The 20,122-nt window shown below is 37.3% G+C and overlaps 1 protein-coding gene across 5 annotated transcripts in view; it reads left to right on the top strand.

Annotated features, from left to right (window-relative positions):
• The window catches only part of CNTLN (centlein), a 277,959-nt gene that overhangs the window by 142,009 nt on the left and 115,828 nt on the right, over positions 1-20,122 (top strand). For all 5 annotated transcript variants that reach the window (XM_055123768.1, XM_004600347.2, XM_055123767.1 and 2 more), the window contains exons 9-10: positions 6,003-6,179; positions 8,106-8,231. In XM_055123768.1, coding sequence (XP_054979743.1) covers positions 6,003-6,179; positions 8,106-8,231 — 303 coding nt within the window. The remainder of the gene's footprint in view (positions 1-6,002; positions 6,180-8,105; positions 8,232-20,122) is intronic.

Below are 20,122 nucleotides of genomic sequence, written 5' to 3'. Positions count from 1 at the left end.
CTACTTTTATAACTTAAATACTACATTGTTAGATGAACAAGGTCTCCATCAATGATCAATCATTTTTATATAGTACTTACCTTTAGTGTAATATAATTAAGATGTTATTTGTTTTTGTGAGCTCCCTCATCAATACTCAACTCCAGCTTAATCATGAGGATAAAGAGACAAACACCAATGGAGGGGTGTCCTATGATGTACCTGAATGGTACACCTCAAAACTTCAAATCTGTCAGTTTTGGATGGCCAAAAAGCAAAGCCAGAAACTCAGCCAAGAGTTGCTGACACTAGAGTTCAATAAATAGCGAAATTAAGTAAAATCTTTGAATTTTGAATAAACTTTGGACTTAAGTTTAAAATATATAGGAATATGGTTTGTAGGATATATAGGAATATGGCAGAACTCAAGGCTGCTTCTCCCGGGAGGGAGCATAAAATGAGGCCCCCATAACCATGCCACCAGACTCCACCCCAGGCTATTTTTACTAAGGCACCCCAGAGGGGTACGGGTGAGAGCACTCCCCATCCCAAGGGACACAGCCCTGATAGCCGACCTCCACAACCCAACTGCTGTCATGCTCCAGGCCACTTTCCACACGCTCGGGCCAAGCTTCACATATGAATGAACATATTCCCAAACCACATCATAAGACAATCTCTACTCATTTTCCTTAATTACCACACCATATTTGACTGGAGGCAAGATGGCGCCAATGCCACCTGAACCCCTCACGCTCTCCTGAACCCGGCTGACCATCTCGCCTTAGACATTACGCAACTCAGCACGCCAGGCATGGAACTCTATGCATGATCCCTGCTGGAACTTTACCCGTGATTCCTGATGAACATCGCCAGCTGTTTTGCAAGATTCAGACAGAATGGCATTGTAGGGACATAGAGAAACCAAGATAGCAGCCGCAGCATTTCTGCCTACCCTAGCCAGGCCGAGTCATTGGACATAGAGCCATGGCGGCAGTGCATGCAGTGGCTCATCCACTGTGGGGTGTTGTCAGCCAACCATCGGGTGACCTGGGACTTGACTCAGGTGTTCTACCTGGCACAGACCCTCCTCAATAAGGTCCTGCTATGCCAGCTGCTCAGCAACCTCTGGGCACACTCCATCAACCTTAAGGAGATCAACCTGAGGCCACAGATGTCCCAGGTGCTACCCAGAGATGCAGGCAGGTTAGTGTTTGCCAATGTGCAGATCTTTTCAACACGCCAGTCTAAACAGCTATCAAGGTGATTAGAGGCCACTCCAAAAGCCTTCGTTCCTCTTGGAGAGCCCGGCAAACTACCAAGAGTATCCTGCCCTCACGGCAGAACCTAGAAAGCTACCCGTGGCATACTTGGTATGCAAAAAACCAGTAGCAACAGTGGTCCTCATTCCCCTGATCCTGAAAGAGCCCCCAAAATGCCTTCGGGCTACACTAGCATGCAACAGGGACGAATGGAGACGTTACTGGTGCCCGCTCGAGCAAACAGATGAACAATGAGATGACAGTGATACAGGAATATGGTTAATAACATGGCAGATATACTATATTAATTATTAGTAATAGTGGAAATAGTGTGAATAAAATTATCCAGGATAGGAAAACTTGATAATGTCACCCATAATAAAGCTACTCTAAAATGCAAATTATAATACTTTTCCTTTGTTTCTGGTTTTCTTTGTTGTTTTGGGACACACCAAGTAGTGCCCAGGACTTACTTTTTCCTCTTCTGTCATGAGCCATTCATGATGGAGCTCAAGGAACCATATGTGATTTTGGGGATCAAATCCAGGTTGGCAGCCCTGCATGCTGTACTGGTTCTCAAGCCTATTCTTTACCTTTTCAAAATCTGAGCAATATATTCTAGTCAGATCACTAATGAACTCTGAGGGTGATATTAGAGTAGGGAGACTATATTTCACCTATCTATCTTGCATAGAAGTTTTTATATGAAAATCATTCTTATTTGCAGAAAAGAATATGCATTTCCAAAGATATTTACTTAAATGTTTATTAATAGAGTTTTGATATAATGAAAAAATAATTCACACGTAATTCCTCTCAAAAGTAATGCATAACATTTTGAGGTCTTGTTTTATTTATTTTTTTCCTGTGAATTTGGTGAAATCTGTTTATATGCATTACTGTGCTCTTTAGTAACTGGCTTTTCTCACTTTATCATTAATATCTTTCTGTATCAAGTTTCAGTATAATTCAGGACCTAAGTCAAGTTAAATAAATTTTTGTGAGTTTTGATGCACGTTCCTCTATAAAATTTGTATAAGTTTATATACTCACTACCACATTCTCAAAATTCCAGAGCAGTAAATTGATTTCAGACATTTTTAAATAAGTAAAATTGCCGTAGCAATCTTAATTCCTCACTATTCAAAAATTAGTAGATCAGTTAGTAGTGGGCCACATTCTTCTATAAAAAGAATCAGTTAGAGCTGAGCAACCCCTGCCAGAAATATTCTCCTTGCTACTCAACAGTGTGATTTTATATTCAGTTTTACATATTTTAAAAAGATGACCATAGTAATAGAAATATGGAAAACATCTAGCCTTAATAAAAGTAATAAAAATCTATATAGGGAGGACCATGTTTAAAAAAACAGGGAACAAATTGCCTGTGGAAATGAAATACTTATATATAATATGCACATACATGTATATGTAGCCTGTTTTTAATATGTACATAATATCCCTGTTGAACAAATTCTAAAGTACAATTTGAAAATTAAATATAATTAATTGAATATATTTATTTACATGATCTTTTTGACTTTATGTGAATTTGAGTTAAAAAACCCATACAGTTTATATTTTTGCTTCAAGTTATTTATTATTAAGAAATTTAAAGGTGTGCTTGTAAATACTAAATATTTTATAATTTTAGCGACAGTATTCACTATTGGAACCTATTTCTTTCTTTTTAGGGTTGTTTTTTTTTTTTTAATCACACTAGGTAGTGCATTCTAGCTACTCCCGGCTCTGCTTGGGGATCACTCCAGGCGGTGCTCACGGTACTATGTTGTGCTGGAGGTCAAACCCAGGTCTCCTACATGCAGAGCATGCACTCCAGCCCATTGAACCTTCTCTCATGCTCTGGGGAATTTTTGAAATACAGGTCATTGGCCATGTACTGACCCAGGAGTGGTGCTTTGTCTTAAGAGGTCAGCAGGCCTGTACTAGTCAGTGCTAAGGTACGGCCCTGCAGTGCTCGAGATAAAGGTCAGCACACCCCACAGTGCTAGACTTGTGTTTCAATACTTGAACGGTCCATCTCCATGACCCCTGCTGGAACATTTATAATAAATATCTTTAAGAAAATTTTAGTTATTTTTCATTGCAGCTTCTTGATGTAACTTTTAATTCTCCTCTGTTGTATTATAATACAAGGATGGCTCATCTATTGAAGTCTATGTAAGATCTTATTAATTGTTCTAATAAAGTATTTTTCTTGTTTCTTTCTAAATTTTTGTGTGACCTTAAACATATTTTAAATTTATTTGGTAAATGATGGGATGCTTATAGTCTTCATAACTTTACCATTTATTTGGTAAATGATGGGATGCTTATAGTCTTCATAACTTTACCATAAACCTATTTGAAATAAATATCAGGTAGGCTTTGAAAATTAGGTTGGTAGATCAATTAAAGAAAATCTTAATAAGCACTATAAATTTGTTTACAAAGTAGAATTAAAAAGGAATGGTTTGAAATGAGGTCTGTTTAGTGATTAGATGGGGGAAAGGAATAGGGAGTTTTTTGACTTTGTAAGAAAAGTACTTAAGTATTTAATTTGATGTTCAAAGAAGATTATGAAGTTAAATTGTTTTTATATTGTTAAATGTGATAAGAGTACAGTTAAACCCAAGAATAGTAGTATATAATACCAAGAAGTTGGCTTCATGGCTTGGAAGCTGGCCTCACATGTTGGGGGAAAGGCAGCCCGGATAGAGAAGGAAACACCAAGTAAAATGTGGTTGGAGATCGCGAGCAGGAGGGGAGATGCACGCTGAAAGTAGACTAGAGACTGAACACGATGGCCACTCAATACCCCAGTCGCAAACCACAACACCCTAAAGAAGAGAGAGAACAAAATGGAATACCCTGCCACAGAGGCGGGGTGGGGTTGGGGGGGACGGGATTGGAGGGTGGGAGGGATACTGGGTTCATTGGTGGTGGAGAATAGACACTGGTAGAGGGAGGGATGGGTTCTCGAACATTGTATAAGGGAAACACAAGCATGAAAATGGGTAAATTTGTAACTGTACTCTCACAGTGACTCACTAATTAAAAAAATTAATTAAAAATAATGATAATATATATTTAAAAAAGAGTACAGTTAAAATATCCTGGGAGAATAATGTTACATGATAGAATAAAGGTTGGGAAACAGATGATTTAAATATGTGGAAGTTATACAGCGGGTAGGGCATTTGCCTTGCGTGCAGCCGACTCGGGTTCGATTCCTATGCCCTCTTGGAGAGCCTGGCAAGCTTCTGAGAGTATCTCGCCCACACAGCAGAGCTTGGCAAGCTACCTGTGGCATATTTGATATGCCAAAAACAATAGCAACAAGTCTCACAATGGAGATGTTACTGGTGCTCACTCGAGCAAATCAATGAGCAACGGGATGATAGTGATAATAGTATAAATCAAATATGATCCTTATTACCATAAAAATTGATGTTTAGAATTAGGACAATTTTGCCTCTCTCCTATTTGGAAAAAAAGCCAAAATCAAGAAAGGGCAATATCTCTAATTATTGATTCAGAAAAGTAAAACATACATGCATTTCTCATAATCTTTAATTCTATCCTTCAGGAAGGATAAGGTTCACTACATTTTAAATGCAGCTATTTTAGGGGGTACAGAGATTGTATAGCAGATAGGGTGCTTGCCTTGCATAATCAACCTGGGTTCAGTTCCTGGCACCCCATATCGTTTCCTGAGCCAGCCAGGAGTGATCCCTGATCTCAGATCCAGGAGTAAGTCCCATGTATCACTGGGTGGGGCCTCAGAATTTTTTTAAAAATTAAAAAAATAAGCTGTTCGCAGTTTTGAATCCATATTAGTAATATTGGACTCTAGGATGTGACTGATGGAAATCAATAAAACCTTTGTTTCACCATATTTTTATTGTTTTATGTTTTTTTTTCTTTAAATGGTATGATTGAAGTAACTCATATGAATGGGATTGAATTGTCTCAAATATATAATGGCAAGTAGGTATTTGGCTCTTATAGAACATTAGCTTTCCTACAAGCTTAATTTATCTGTGATTTCTGTTGTTAAAATGTAATGCTTACCAGTGGTTCTTATGGCATAGTATGACATATAAATTTCAAAGGAAAATTCTGTGCTTTATTGAGTTTTAGAAGTTTGAGTTCTGGTGTCAGAGTGTTAACTCAGCAGACAAGATTTGAACCAAGTTTACATACCAGTACTTATATGGCCCTATAAGCTCTGCTGGGTGTGGCCCTAGACGATCTGGAATACTGCTGGGGCCTTATTTTCCCCAGCACTGTTGGGCCTGAGCATCTCATGGAATTGAACACCTCTGACAAATCTGATGGAGTATTACTCTAAGTGATACCCAAGTCTCCTTAGCACTTACTGAGAGCTCCCCCAAGGTAAATTCTTTGCATTGTTATTAGTAAATTGTGATACTTTTAGTGCTGTTGGTTTTCTCCACCCAGGTTAGTATTCCAATATGTTGGAGACTTGATGACATTACTTCATGACTGTATATTAAGAGATAGTACAGTTACTAGGGCACTTGCCTTTCACCCAGCAGCTTGAGTTTGAGATTTCACAGTAATTCTATTAAAAATACCATTACCTTAGTGTAATAGAAATTTAATACTTTAGTTTATGAATAAAACTTGCACTTTATTATTGAAATGAAGTTTTATTTCTCTGAATATTTGTAGTTACAACATAAAATATATAATAGCTTCATATATACATTTACTCACAAATATATTTTTTATTAGGTATCTGAACGGCCATCTATATCGAGTTTGGAAGCCTTAATGGTCTCACAGAAGTCTGAAATTCAATATTTACAGGAGAAACTAAAAATAGCAAATGATAAACTGTCGGAGAACATATCTAGCACCAAGAATTTCTCAGAGAAGAGCCTCTTGACAAGAGCTGAAAGAAAATATAAGGTAGGGACATTTTTGCCTTTTGTGAGTTTTTCAGGATGAGCATGACAAGGCAAGCAAGGGGGAAGTTAAGAAACAAGCAGCATTATTTACTTCTCTGTTTATATTTCTAGAATATTCTTTAAAATATTTGAGCAGAATGCTTTATAAAATACTTCTTGAGAGAAGAGAGTTCTTCCTTTTGAAGGCTAAGTAAAATACTAGTTTATGTATATAGCAGTGATGGATGTTTTGCAGTGGCTTACATGTTTATATTCTTTGAAACTGGTATTGTGAATATTCCTCTTCTGTCAAAGCTAGTTAAAGTGCCCAGGACATGAATTGAAGGGCTGAAGTTCATACTATGGATGTGAGTCTCAGGTTTGATCCCTAGCTTGTCATGATCTCCCAAACACTGCTGGGAGTGACCCCCCAAATTATATATTTATCTACATTTATATAGATAAATATATTTATTCCAGTAAAAGTTAATTTTCTAGGTTATTGTTTCTACTTCAGACATTTAAAATCTGCCTCTGGAATTTAAACAATAAAGCAGAATTTAACATTAACTTGTGCAGTTAGCTGTTTCTATATTTAGAGATATTACAAGAGAAAATAAGCACTTTTTCAAATCATGTTTTCTGTTTATAATGCTCATAATAATGCTCATATAATGCTACCTTTTTGGTGGTCTTCATTATCTATTCTGCTGCTTTATATATTGTTATATTCCAAAAGATACTATGAACATGAACATAAAGGTTTCTTAAAATCAAATTATAGATACTTTAAGTCTAGATGAATTGAAGTAGCATTTCTCTAAAAGTTGTTTTAGATGTTGTTTTAGATGATTTTCTCACACCTGTTACTTCAGCAGAAAATGTTTTTGTAGGTGAATTTATTATTTTTAAGGTATCTCACAATAACTATTTCTTGTGTGTTTTAAGGGAATTGATTTTAGATATTTCTATTTTTGTCCATGAATAAAATAAAATTTCTCAGAAAGAAATTACTTAAAACCAGATCCATGTTCTTGGGACCTTTGCATTCTCCCTTTTAATTGTCAGAAATGGTTGTTTATGCGTATGTCTGTATATATTTTTCAAAGTACATTATATGTTTATTTTTATTTTGGTATTTTCAGGGAAGTGAGTTATTTAAATGAACTTAAAAAAATTCCTGAAATTGAGATACACCATTACTGGACATAATTTTATTGCTTGCTATATTGCTGAAGTTTAAAATATAAATGCTTTGTTGTCTCACTGCTTTAAAACTGTCAAGAAAATTAGAGGAAAATTTTTGACAATTTTTTTTTTAAGGACATGCAGCAAGTATGAACAATATGTTGCCCAGCTTAATAGTTGCTTCCACATATCCTTTTTCCAGATTGGTATATGAAGCTGTACATAATATAAACACACATTCTTGTCTCTAGTTAGCCACATTATAGTTAATGACCATATGGTCATTATGTTATAAGATCTACTGTCTGTTGAATTTATATTCCTCAAGCATATTGTTCCTTCAACTTCACAGTGTGTTAAACTATTTCAAAGGGAAAAAAATCCTTTCCCTCTTGTTTCTGGTTGTCCTATCAAGTGTAACCTTGGACCCTTATAGAGCAATTAGACCAGCCTCTATCCCCTCCTTTGTAATGAGGTTTCTTGCATTTCTGAGTCTATAACCCTTTAGTCTTCCCTAATGGGACATCATTATTCTGAAAGAAACAATGTAAATGTAAATGAATATTCTCATTAACGAGTCACAGAGAAACCTTTAGCGGTAGCACTGTGGTAATTCCGCTTGTTATTTCTCTGGTATTCCATGCAGGATTTTTTTTATAATTCATTATTAGTATTCAAAATTACTTGTTCTTTAATTTTGCATGTCTTTCATAATCCAATATTCCAACTAGTTCAACCATGTCCTTGTTTTATTCTCCAGGAACCACCTGTGAAACGTTCAAGGTCTTTGTCCCCAAAGAGCTCTTCCTCAGAGTTAGAGGAACTAAGGAAGCTAAGGAAAGCTGAAAGAAGGATTGAAAACTTAGAAGAGGCAGTACAACTAAAGGTGAACATTAAATAATTTCTTTATTACTGACCTTGCAAAGATTAAGACACAGCAAAGTAAACATTCATTTACAAATTACTGCTTATCATTTATTTATTGAATTTAAATGCATGTCTAAAAATGTGTAATCTAGTTGGTTTTTATTTTTCTTTTAAGTTTTTCCAGGATCAGAAGTTAATTTAAAGTTTAAAATTTAAAGACTAAATATTTAAATGATCAACATTTTGGGCTGGAGTGATAGTACAGCAAGTAGGGCGTTTGCCTTGCACACATCCAACCTGAGTTCAATTCCCAACAATCCCATATGGTCCCCCAAGCACCACCAAGAGTAATTCTTGAGTGCAGAGCCAGGAGTAGTAGCCCCTGAGCATCACTGGGTGTGACTCAAAAAAGCAAAAAAAAATCATCATTTTTAACAAGAGGTAAAAACTGTATTATCACTGTATTAATATAGTTTAAGTCACTTAAAATTGTCCTTTAGAGAAAAACTGTGGGACCTGCAGGTAATACAGTGGTTAAAGTACATGGTTAGCATGTGCCAAAATAAATTCCATACCCACTTTGTCGCCACTTTGTCAGTCCCTTGAGTCAAGTACAGGCCTGGAGGCCCCTAAGGATGGCACCATAGGGCCTGAGGAGCACTGTATCATGGGGCCTTTACATTAAACTGCCTGCCCTGTTGGCCAAGGATCTCACATGGCACTCCTGAGCACTTTTGGAAGGCCTGCCCCCCTAATCCCCTTTGGTCCCCCAAGAAAAGGAAAAGGAAAGAAAAGCAGTCTGAATGACACAGTATATATTATTTTTCCTCTTCCAATAAATTTTCTAAACACATGACATTTAAATTATCGGTCTCCTAATGTTAAAGAAATGTATGCCTAATCCAGTCTCTGTTTGAAAGATGACACTAAAGATGACACTACTTGGCAAGTCCTCTTTCTCAGAGATTGTTCAACCAATTTTATGTTACTGTGTTAGAGATTTCAGTGTTGCTTTGCATTCAATATGCTAAATTTAGAATTTTCCATTCATAACTAAGAAGCCTACAGTATCCGAGATTTTGCCGTTTAATTAATATTAGTTTTATGGTATTCTTTGATAAGCCCAGTTCTTTAGAGATGATTAAAGTCAAATACATTTATAGGATAACCCATGTACCACTTGGCTAGCAGTTGCCTACTCGGATAACATCACTTAGTTAGACAAGCTGACCAACTTCCGCTGCCTTGTGAACTCCTTTGAACAGTACCCTCAGGACTGGCATCTGTGGTACACCAATTCCACCCCAGAGAAAGTCATGCTGCCATGTGCCTCTGCTGTCTTCTGCTTCCCTCCACTTGCTCTTTTATTCTGCACCTTAGATCCCACATACCCAAGCAAGCACCCCTTTATTTTGATTCCCCGTTCTGGACTCTTGGGCTGGTGCAATAGCACAGTGGGTAGGGTGTTTGCTTTGCATGCGGTTGACCTGGGTTCGATTCCTCCGTCTTTCTTGGAGAGCCCAGCAAGCTACCAAGAGTATCCCACCTGCACGGCAGAGCCTGTCAAGCTACACATGACGTATTCGATATGGCAAAACAGTAACAAAAAGTCTTACAATGGAGACATTACTGGTGCCCACTCAAGCAAATTGATGAACAGTGGGACGACAGTGTTACTTACTTTATGGGGGTGGGGTGGGGTTCTTTCAAATGGTGTTGAGGAGTCCCAGGACTCCTCTCAGCAGTTTTTAGCCAATAAGTCTGCCGATTAAATGCTTGGGCCCAGGGATGCAGTGCTACTTGGACTGTGATTCTAGGGATTGCCCAAGGCACACTAATAGTGCTGGGGGTCTCCAGAGCCCCCTCTGTTGGTGCTCAGAGACTTCAGGGTTGTATTCACACTATTATTTCTAAATAAGAAATTTTATATCTTGTTTCTATCAAAAATAAAGTGATCAGATGAGCTCTGCTTGCTGGTTTTACCTGGACAAGTGACTGCATTGTGCTGTCTTAGACCTTTTGTCCCAGAGAGAAAATGCGCTCAGCAGACCACAGGCAGAATAGTGACAGATTTTAAGAAAAGGGAAGGAAGGAAAAATAGAACACTCTTGATGATGTTTGTAGTAAACTCGGCCTAGAAGTAGGTAGCAGCCCTGTCATATACTGCATTTTTATCTGATTTTTTTTTGGTCCCTGTTTTAGGCCTTCCTGTAACTTCCCCTCTGCTGTGCTATTTCCTGGCAGGAAAGTCCTGGTGCCAGGTTATTTTATCTACTCAGGATGAAATATAGACTCTAATTAATAGATGTGAGCACATACACATAATACTTGGGACTGTAAACAGAGTTGTAGAAAATAATTCTCTCCTTCCTTTTCCATAATACTGGAGATTCATATAATATGATTCTATCTTCTGTTAATATTGGTTCTTCAGAAAAACTAGCTGATAAGAGAGAAAGATAAGGGTAGAGATAGTGTGAGGGAGAGAGAGAAAGAGAAAGAATTCTTTTATACTTGGATTTCACTGGATTACATAAGGACTATCCACATTGGGAAGGATAATCTACTTAATTGTCTATTCAGATATTAGTCTCTGCAGAAATATACTTGTAGAACGCTATATCACTGTCATCCCATTGTTCATCGATTTACTAGAGCGTGCGCCAGTAATGTCTCCATTTGTCTCAGCCCTGAGATTTTAGCAGCCTCTCTTTATTCATTTTTTCCAGCAAGTGTGGACGCTCTTTTCAGGGTCAGGGAAATGAGACCTGTTATTGTTACTGTATTTGTCATATCGAATACACCACGGGGAGCTTGCCAGGCTCTTCCGTGGTTCTTGTAGATATTCCCCAAAATAAAAAATTCGGCAACTCTCTAGGCATCTGTAGCTCTGTAGCACTGTTGCCCCATTGTTCATCGATTTACTCGATCGGGCACCAGTAACGTTTCCATTGTGAGAGAGTTGTTTTTACTATTTTGGACATAATCGAATACGCCACTGGTAGCTTGCCAGACTCAGCCATGCGTACGGGATACTCTCGGTAGCTTGCTGGGCTCTCCGAGAGGGACGGAAGAATCGAACCCAGGTCAGCTTCGTGCAAGGCAAAGGCTCTACCCACTGTGCTATCGCTCCAGCCCATCTAGGCATCAAGTTAATAAATTTATAATACACTCCATTCAGTAGTAGAGTCTCTACTGATTTGTCCCAAGAAGTTTCTGAGATTTTGATAATTCCTTATTTTCAGGCAGAAGGAGTACAATTAAGACGTTTTAAGATCTAGTTTCTAGAACTCTTGAATTTGTAGGCATTATAGTAATTTCTTTTTAATTTATTTTCCCTAACAGTTGGTCTCTTGAATGATTTTTTCTGTTTGTTTTCATAGTAAAATTTTTTATATATTTTCCGTTTATACTTTTTGTCTAATCTTTTTTGTAAAAAATTGTGGGAATGATGAATTTTAAATAAATGTTTTCTTTCATAGTTTTTTAAGACAAGTGGGAAATGGACCAGTTTTTCAAACATATTTTTCACTTAATAAGAAATGTTTTTTTTATTTTAAGTACTGAACTAGTCAAGTGAAAGGGCACTATAGTAATCATCATTTAGCAGAAGAACTGAGTGAATAAAACCTGTATAGTAAAGCAATCAGAGAGTGACTAGATCCAGAATGGTTTTAATTTATAACTTGATTTAGTAAGTAAATATGTACTATTTACTGAAATCAGAATATCTCTTTCTCTATTTCCCTTTAATGGGCTAAAGATATTAGTACTAGTATAACTGCCAAAGTGTATGTGACTATAACAGAAATTAATTATATGCTTTTAACAGGATTTTTAGAAACTGTGACCAACTATTACAAATTGGCATCTTAAAACAGACTATTATTTCAAAGTTCTGGATGCTAGAAAGGTTTTTAAAAAAAACATTCTTAACGGGGTTGATTTCATCAGTAGTCAGTGAGGGAGAATATGTTCCATTACTCTCTCCTAGCTTCTTGAGACTTCCAAAGTTCCTAGGCATCTTTCTTTTTTTTTTTTTTTATTTATTTTTTCTTTTTTTAATTTTTTTTCCCTAGGCATCTTTCTATGTCTTTACATCACCTTACCTCTATTTGTACCTCTTTAATTGTAGAAAAATTTCTCCGCTTTTTTTGTGGTGGAGTTGTGGGATTATATGCATGAAACCCTATTTTAATAGCTTTATTATTTATGGTGATTCAAATAAAATAATTAAAAGGAGATAATTTTTTTCAAAAACAAATTTCTTTTTAAGGACACAATTTAATTATCTCATTTTAAATATATATATATATATATATACTAACTTACTTTCTGCTAAAATATGATCATGTTCAGAGGTAGTAGGTTATATGATCACATTCACAGGTACTGGGATTTAAGATTCCCATGTTTGGGGAGGGTTGGAGCTTTATTTTACCCAATTAAATTCCTTGTGATTTTTTTAAAAAATGCATTTGTTGATCTTGGTTCACTTTTTCTTTATAGACCTATTACCTTCTAGTGCGTGTTGAATTTTTTGTCATGGCTTTTTGTCTATTGGTATTCAACTGAATATTATTCTGCCAAATTAATGGGATCATGGTGGATAAAATGGTTTGTACTTAATTATTGTCTTCAGTGTACTATAAACTTTTTTATGAGCCTTTAACATATCATTGTATATTATGAGCAAATAGAAAGACATATATATCTACCCTACTTTCTTGATTATTTTATACCTATCAGTATTTCTGCAAAGATTTTTGTTCCAAAAAGCTACTGTTGGACACACTAAATTAAAGATAAAAGACATAATCCATACTACAGTAAGTAGATTTAGGGTACTAAGTTAATTACTTAAGAAAGTGTTTTGAAGGACAGGCAAGACAAATAAACTTCACAGCTATCCTTGGAATTTATGAATATACACTGCAATACATTGAAATTATGTTCATTTTGTATTAAAAGTTAATCATGTAAAAATACTGAATACCTTGAACAAACACAATCACCTCTTAGTACCTGTATTGAAAACAATAATGCACAAGGAAAGACAAAAAGAAGAAAAGTTCCTGCCATAGAGACAGGCTTGGTGTGTGTGTATGGGGGCGGGGATGGGGCAGAGATGGTGGGAGGGAAATGGGGGACATTGGTGCTGGGAAATGTACAGTGGTAGAGGAATAGGTTTTGGATCATTGTATAACTGATGCCCAATCATGAACAGCTTTGTAATGATCTATCTCATGGATTTTCAATTAAAAGTTCTTTGAAAAGTTAATCATGTATATTTTTCAAATATCATTTAAGAATGCTATTAAAACTTATATAAGTAGTATTAATTTATTAACTAGTTCAGGGGCCGGAGCCATAGCGCAGCAGGTAGAGCGTTTGCCTACCGGGTTGAATCCCCGGCACCCCATATGGTCCTTCAGGCACCGCCAGGAGTAATTCCTGAGTGCAGAGCCAGGTGTAATCCCTGAGCATCGCTGGGTGTGACCCAAAAAGCAATATATATATATATATACACATATATATGTGTGCATATGTATATGTATATGTGTGTATATATATACTAACATATATATATATATACTAACTTTGTGGTTTGTTGTACTAGTTTCAAGATAGATGATGATGTCATAATAAAACAGCTACTAGTAATGAAGAGATTACTACTACTACAAAGCTATTATTATAAAATTCACTCCATTTCAAAATCCAGACTTCATAAGTGTATTGGTCTAACACATAGTTTAGAAACCAAAGTCTCAGAACTTGGTGAAAATCTTGCTATCCTTGAGACATTAATGTTGCAAATTTCCATTTAACAGACATTTATGCATTGGGAAACTTGTTTCTATTATTACTTTTCTTTTCAATTTTATAATATCAATATGCCCTTTAAATGCAGCTTACATATTTTATTTTTAGACCTCTTATAACCATGATATGGTATGTATAGCTTGCTGAAATTAGACATCCCCGAGGGATCACTAAGTCAATGATGGTTGAAAGGATAGTTCCAGATGGGAGATGTATGCTAAAAGTAGATAAATGGCGAAAGGTAATAACCTCTCAGTATCTGTATTGGAAACCATAATGCTCCAAAGTAGAGAGAGAGTATGGGGGAAATTGTCGGCCATAGAGGCCAGGGAAGGGGTGGGAGGGATACTGGGGACATTGGTGTGGAAAATGTGCACTGGTGAAGGGATGGGTGTTCGATCATTGTATGACTGAAACTCAAATAGGAAACCTTTGTAACTGTATCTCATGGTGATTCAATTAAAAGAAAATAGAAATTAGACATCTCAGGAATTCTTGGTATTTTACAAAAGGGTTATTTTGATATAACTAAGAAACTTACTATCATTCTCTGATGATCAAGTCACTTTTATTCATAGCCTTCAAGCTTTTATTTTGCTTTATGCTTATCAAGAAATATTTTGCCCACATTGGAAAATTAGATCAAAAATTATTTCTGATACTGTGAACTCAAAATCAGGTACAGTTAAAGAAAATCAGTTATAAAACATTTCTCTTTTGAATTGTGTTAGTCATTAATTCTTGTTAGTGTACAGAAATTAGACTCTTGTTAGGCTTATTTAGCTGCAAAATAGGTAGATGATACTCAGTAAGTGTTTTATTAATTCACGATTTGAGTAGCTATTCAAAACATTCAGTGATTTTTTTGAATATGTATTTTCTACAGAAAATAGAAGTGATATTAAATGCACTTTTTAGTCTTTACATGTATTCTTAGTGTAAAATCTTTTTTAAATTTTATTGTATCACCATGAGATAGAGCATTACAAAATTATATTGTAAAATCTTTTCTAATAATACTTCTCAGTCAAATCAAAATGTATTAAAGATCTAGATATCAGCCCTAAATTCTTTTTTTAAAATTAAATCACCGTGAGCTACACTTACAAAGCTTTCATGTTTGAATTTCAGTCATACAATGATTGAGCTCCCATCCCTCCACCAGTACACAATTTCCACTACCAATGTCCCCAGTATCCTTCCCCAACCCCATCTGACCCCTCCCCTGGCATACAATTTCCCTCTTTCTCTCTCTGTACTTCTGTCAGCCTTGAGTTCTTAAAGTGCATTAAGGAAAATATAGGCAGAAACTCTCCATGACTTTGAAGTAGAGGCATCTTAAAGATAAAATATCACTGATCAAGTTAGTAGAAGCAGAAATAAACAAATGGAACTACATTAAACTAAGAAGCCTTGAACCTCAAAGGAAATGATTACCAGAATATAAAGACAGCCCACAGAGTGGGAGAAATTATTTATGCACCATTCATCCAAGAAAGGGTTAATATCTAGGATATATAAAGCACAGGAAGACCTCTACAAGAAAAAGAAAATCTAACCCTATCACTAAATGGGGAGAAGAGGTGAGCAGAAATTTCCTCAAAGAATAAATGCAAATGGAAAAAAATATGAAGAAATGCTGTGATCACTAATCTTCAAGGAAATGCAAATCAAAACAATAATGAGATATCACCTCACACCACAGTCACTGGCCACTCATTAAAATGAACATCCAATATTGGCAAGGATGTGGGGAAAATAGGGTCCTCATTCAGTGCTGGTGGGAATGTTGACTGGTCCAGCCTTTTTGGAGGACAGTATGGACATTCCTCAAAAACACTAGGAATTGAGCTTCCATGTGACCCAACAGTTTCACTCCTGGGAATATACCCCCATATGCCTTCAAAGCATCAAGGGTATATGGGAAAGCATATGGGGTATATGGGAATATACCTTCAAAGGGGCTGGAGCAATAGCACAGTGGGTAGGGCATTTGCCTTGCATGCAGCAGACCCGGGTTTGGTTCCTCTGCCCCTCTCGGAGAGCCTGGCAAGCTACCCATGGTTATTCTGTATGCCAAATACAGTAACAACAAGTCTCACAATAGAGTCGTTACTGGTACCTGTTCAAGCAAATCGATGAACAATGGGATATCAATGCTACAGTACTATGCCTTCAAAGCAGAAATTATAAAAGTCATCTGCACTCCTACATTTAATGCAACACTATATATAATAGTCAAAATACGGAAACAACCCAAATGCTCAGGAACAGGTGACTAGATAAAGAAACTCTGGTACATATACACAATAGCATGCTGTGCAGCCTTAAGAAAAGATAAAGCCATTATTTTCCAAAAGGGCTGAACTAGTCGGCATTCCCACCAGCAGTTTAGAAGGGTCCCTTTCTCCCCACATCCTCTCCAACAGCGGTTGCTTTTGTTCTTTTGGATGTGTGCTAGCCTCTGTGGTGTGAGGTGGTATCTCATGGTTGTTTTGATCTGCATCTCTCTGATGATTAGTGATGTAGAGCACTTTTTCATGTGCCTTTTGGCCATTCGTATCTCTTCCTTGGGAAAGTTTCTGTTCAATTCTTCACCCCATTTTTTTATGGGGTTGGATGTTTTCTTCTTGTAGAGCTCAACCAGTGATTTATATACCATTGATATCAACCCCTTATCTGATGGGTATTGTGTAAATATCCTTTCCCATTCTGTGGATAGTCTTTGTATTCTGGTCACTATATCTTTTGCGGTGCAGAAGCTTTTTTGTTTGATGTAGTCCCATTTGTTTATCTCTGTTTTTACTAGATTGCTTAGTTCCGTGTCATCTTTGAAGATACCTTTATCTTCAATATCGTGGAGGGTTTTGCCGACCTTGTCTTCAATGAACCTTATGGTTTGTGGCCTGATGTTGAGATCTTTAATCCATTTTGATCTGACTTTTGTGCATGGTGTCAGGTCAAGATCTGGAAAACAATATGGACGATTCTCAAAAAATTAGAGGTTGAAATCCCATTTGACCCAGCAATACCACTGCTGGGAATATGTCCCAGAAAAGCCAAAAAGTATAGTCAAAATGACATCTGCACTTATATGTTCATCGCAGCACTGTTTACAATAGCCAGAATCTGGAAAAAACCCGAGTGCCCTAGAACAGATGACTGGTTGAAGAAACTCTGGTACATCTATACAATGGAATACTACGCAGCTGTTAGGAAAAATGAGGTCATGACGTTTGCATATAAGTGGATCAGCATGGAAAGTATCATGCTAAGTGAAATGAGTCAGAAAGAGAGAGACAGACATAGAAAGATTGCACTCATCAGTGGAATATAGAATAATAGACTATAAGACTAACGTCCAAGAATAGTAGAAATAAGTACCAGGAGATTGTCTCCATGGCTTGGAGGCTGGTCTCTCATTCTGGGTAACTCAGAGAAGGGAACACCAAGTAAAATGTGGTCGGAGGTCATGCGGGGGAAGGGTGATGCGTGCCCAATATAGACTAGAGACTGAATACAATGGCCACTGAACACCTTTATTGCAAACCACAAAACCTAATCAGAGAGAGAGATCAAAAGGGAATACCCTGTCATAGTGGCAATGTGGGGTGGGGGGAGACGGGACTGGGGAGGGCGGGAGAGATGCTGGGTTTACTGGAGGTAGGGAATGGGCACTGGTGAAGGGATGGGTTCTTGATCTTTGTATGGGGAAAACACGAGCACAAAAATGTATAAAACTGTAACTGTACCCTCACGTTGATTCACTAATTAAAAATAAATAAGATAAAGCCATTAAATTTGCTGCAATGCAAATGGATCTGCAGAATATCATGTTGAGTGAAGTCAGCCAGAGGAAGATGTACGGACTCAGAAAAATCTCTGTCATATGTGGTATATAAAGAAACCTCATAGAAGAGTGTCAAATGCCCAGTGGCAATCGAAAGAGGCGGATACCTGATCTTCAGTAGGAAGATTGGCACTAGGGCAGGGATTAGGGGGTCAGTTAGGGAAGAGAACACTAGGACAGTGGGGGAAAGGGAAAGTACCTGCCATAGAGTCAGACCGGGGCATTGATGGGAGGAAAACTGGGGTCACTGGTCAAGGGTAGTGAGAAATGCTGAAGGGATTGGTGTTGGAAAAAATATATTCCTGAAACCTAATTGTAAATATCTTTGTAATTCACAGTGATTCAATTTTTTAAAAATTGAATCAATTTTTTAAAAAGGTTAAAAAAAGTAATACACCCTGAATTAAATGCTTATATTTAGATTTAAGCTATTGTAAAACCCAAGGGGACTTAACTATAACCCAAACTATGGTAAACTTCTATTTGTTAGAGTATAAAAAATTAATTCTTTGTATGCATTTCTTTTGTGATATCCATCGATACTCCAACAGTTGCTGGGACAGATATTCAACAAGTTATTTTGAATTAAAACAGTAAGAAAATTTTGGGGACACACCTGGCAATGCTCAGGGGTTACTCCTGAATTTAGACTCAATAATTATCCCTGTCCTGCTCATGGTTCCATATGGGGTGTGAGGGATTGAACCTGGTTGATTGTGTGCAAGACAAATACCCTTCCTGCTTTCCTATTGCTCTGGCCACTGTCATATATATTCATACTTTTAAAATTCTACATTTTGAACGAGGCCAAAGAATCATTACTCTGTAGGATGTACAGTGCTGCTCAGGAGCCTCTAGAAGTGCTGGGTGTGGGGGCCCCCATTGTAGTGCTGAGGATTAGCAAACTGTGGGCCTCAGGCATGCAAAGAATGTGACTCAATCTTTTGAGATATTCCTTTGATGGCCTACTTTAATTCCTATGTTACAGTATGTATTTGCATCAGCAGACCACAATTCTATAGATAAAACTGCGCTTTTAAATAGTTGCTATTAGGGGCTGGAGCAATAGCACAGCGGGTAGGGCGTTTGCCTTGCACGAGGTCGACCTGGGTTCAATTCCCAGCATCCCATATGGTCCCCTGAGCACCGCCAGGAGTAATTCCTGAGTGCAGAGTCAGGAGTAACCCCTGTGCATTGCCGGGTGTAACCCGAAAAGCAAAAAAAAAAAAAATAGTTGCTATTATACTGGTCAACCAAGTGGAAACAGAGATAAACAAATGGGACTACATTAAACTAAAAAGCTTCTGCACTGCAAAAGATACAGTGACCAGAATACAAAGACTATCTACAGAATGGGAAAGGATATTTACACAATACCCATCAGATAAGGGGTTGATATCAATGGTATATAAAGCATTGGTTGAACTCTACAGGAAGAAAACATCCAACCCCATCAGAAAATGGGGTGAAGAAATGAACAGAAACTTTCCCAAGGAAGAGATATGAATGGCCAAAAGGCACATGAAAAAGTGCTCTACATCACTATTCATCAGGGAGATGCAGATCAATACAACCATGAGATACCACCCCACACCACAGAGACTAGCACACATCCAAAAGAAGAAAAGCAACCACTGTTGGAGAGGATGTGGGGATAAAGGGACCCTTCTATACTGCTGGTGGGAATGCCAACTGGTTCGGCCCTTTTGGAAAACAATATGGACAATTCTCAAAAAATTAGAAATTGATCTCCCATTTGACCCAGCAATACCACTGCTGGGAATATATCCCAGAGAAGCAAAAAAGTATAGTCGAAATGATATCTGCACTTATATGTTCATCGCAGCACTGTTTACAGTAGCCAGAATCTGGAAAAAACCGGAGTGCCCGAGAACAGATGACTGGTTGAAGAAACTTTGGTACATCTATACAATGGAATACTATGCAGCTGTTAGAAAAAATGAGGTCATGAACTTTGCATATATGTGGATCAGCATGGAGAGTATCATGCTGATTGAAATGAGTCAGAAAGAGAGAGACAGACATAGAAAGATTGTACTCATCTGTGGAATATAGAATAACAGAGTATGAGACTAACACCCAAGAATAGTTGTAATAAGTACCAGGAGGTTGACTCCATGGCTTGGAAGCTGACCTCACATTCTGGGGAGAGGACAACTCAGACAGAGAAAGGAACACCAAAGAAAATGTGGTTGGAGGCCATGCGGGGGAAG

Source organism: Sorex araneus, chromosome 1, assembly GCF_027595985.1.
Source record: "Sorex araneus isolate mSorAra2 chromosome 1, mSorAra2.pri, whole genome shotgun sequence".
NCBI lineage: Eukaryota > Metazoa > Chordata > Mammalia > Eulipotyphla > Soricidae > Sorex > Sorex araneus.
This window is presented reverse-complemented; position numbering and strand designations above follow the sequence as displayed.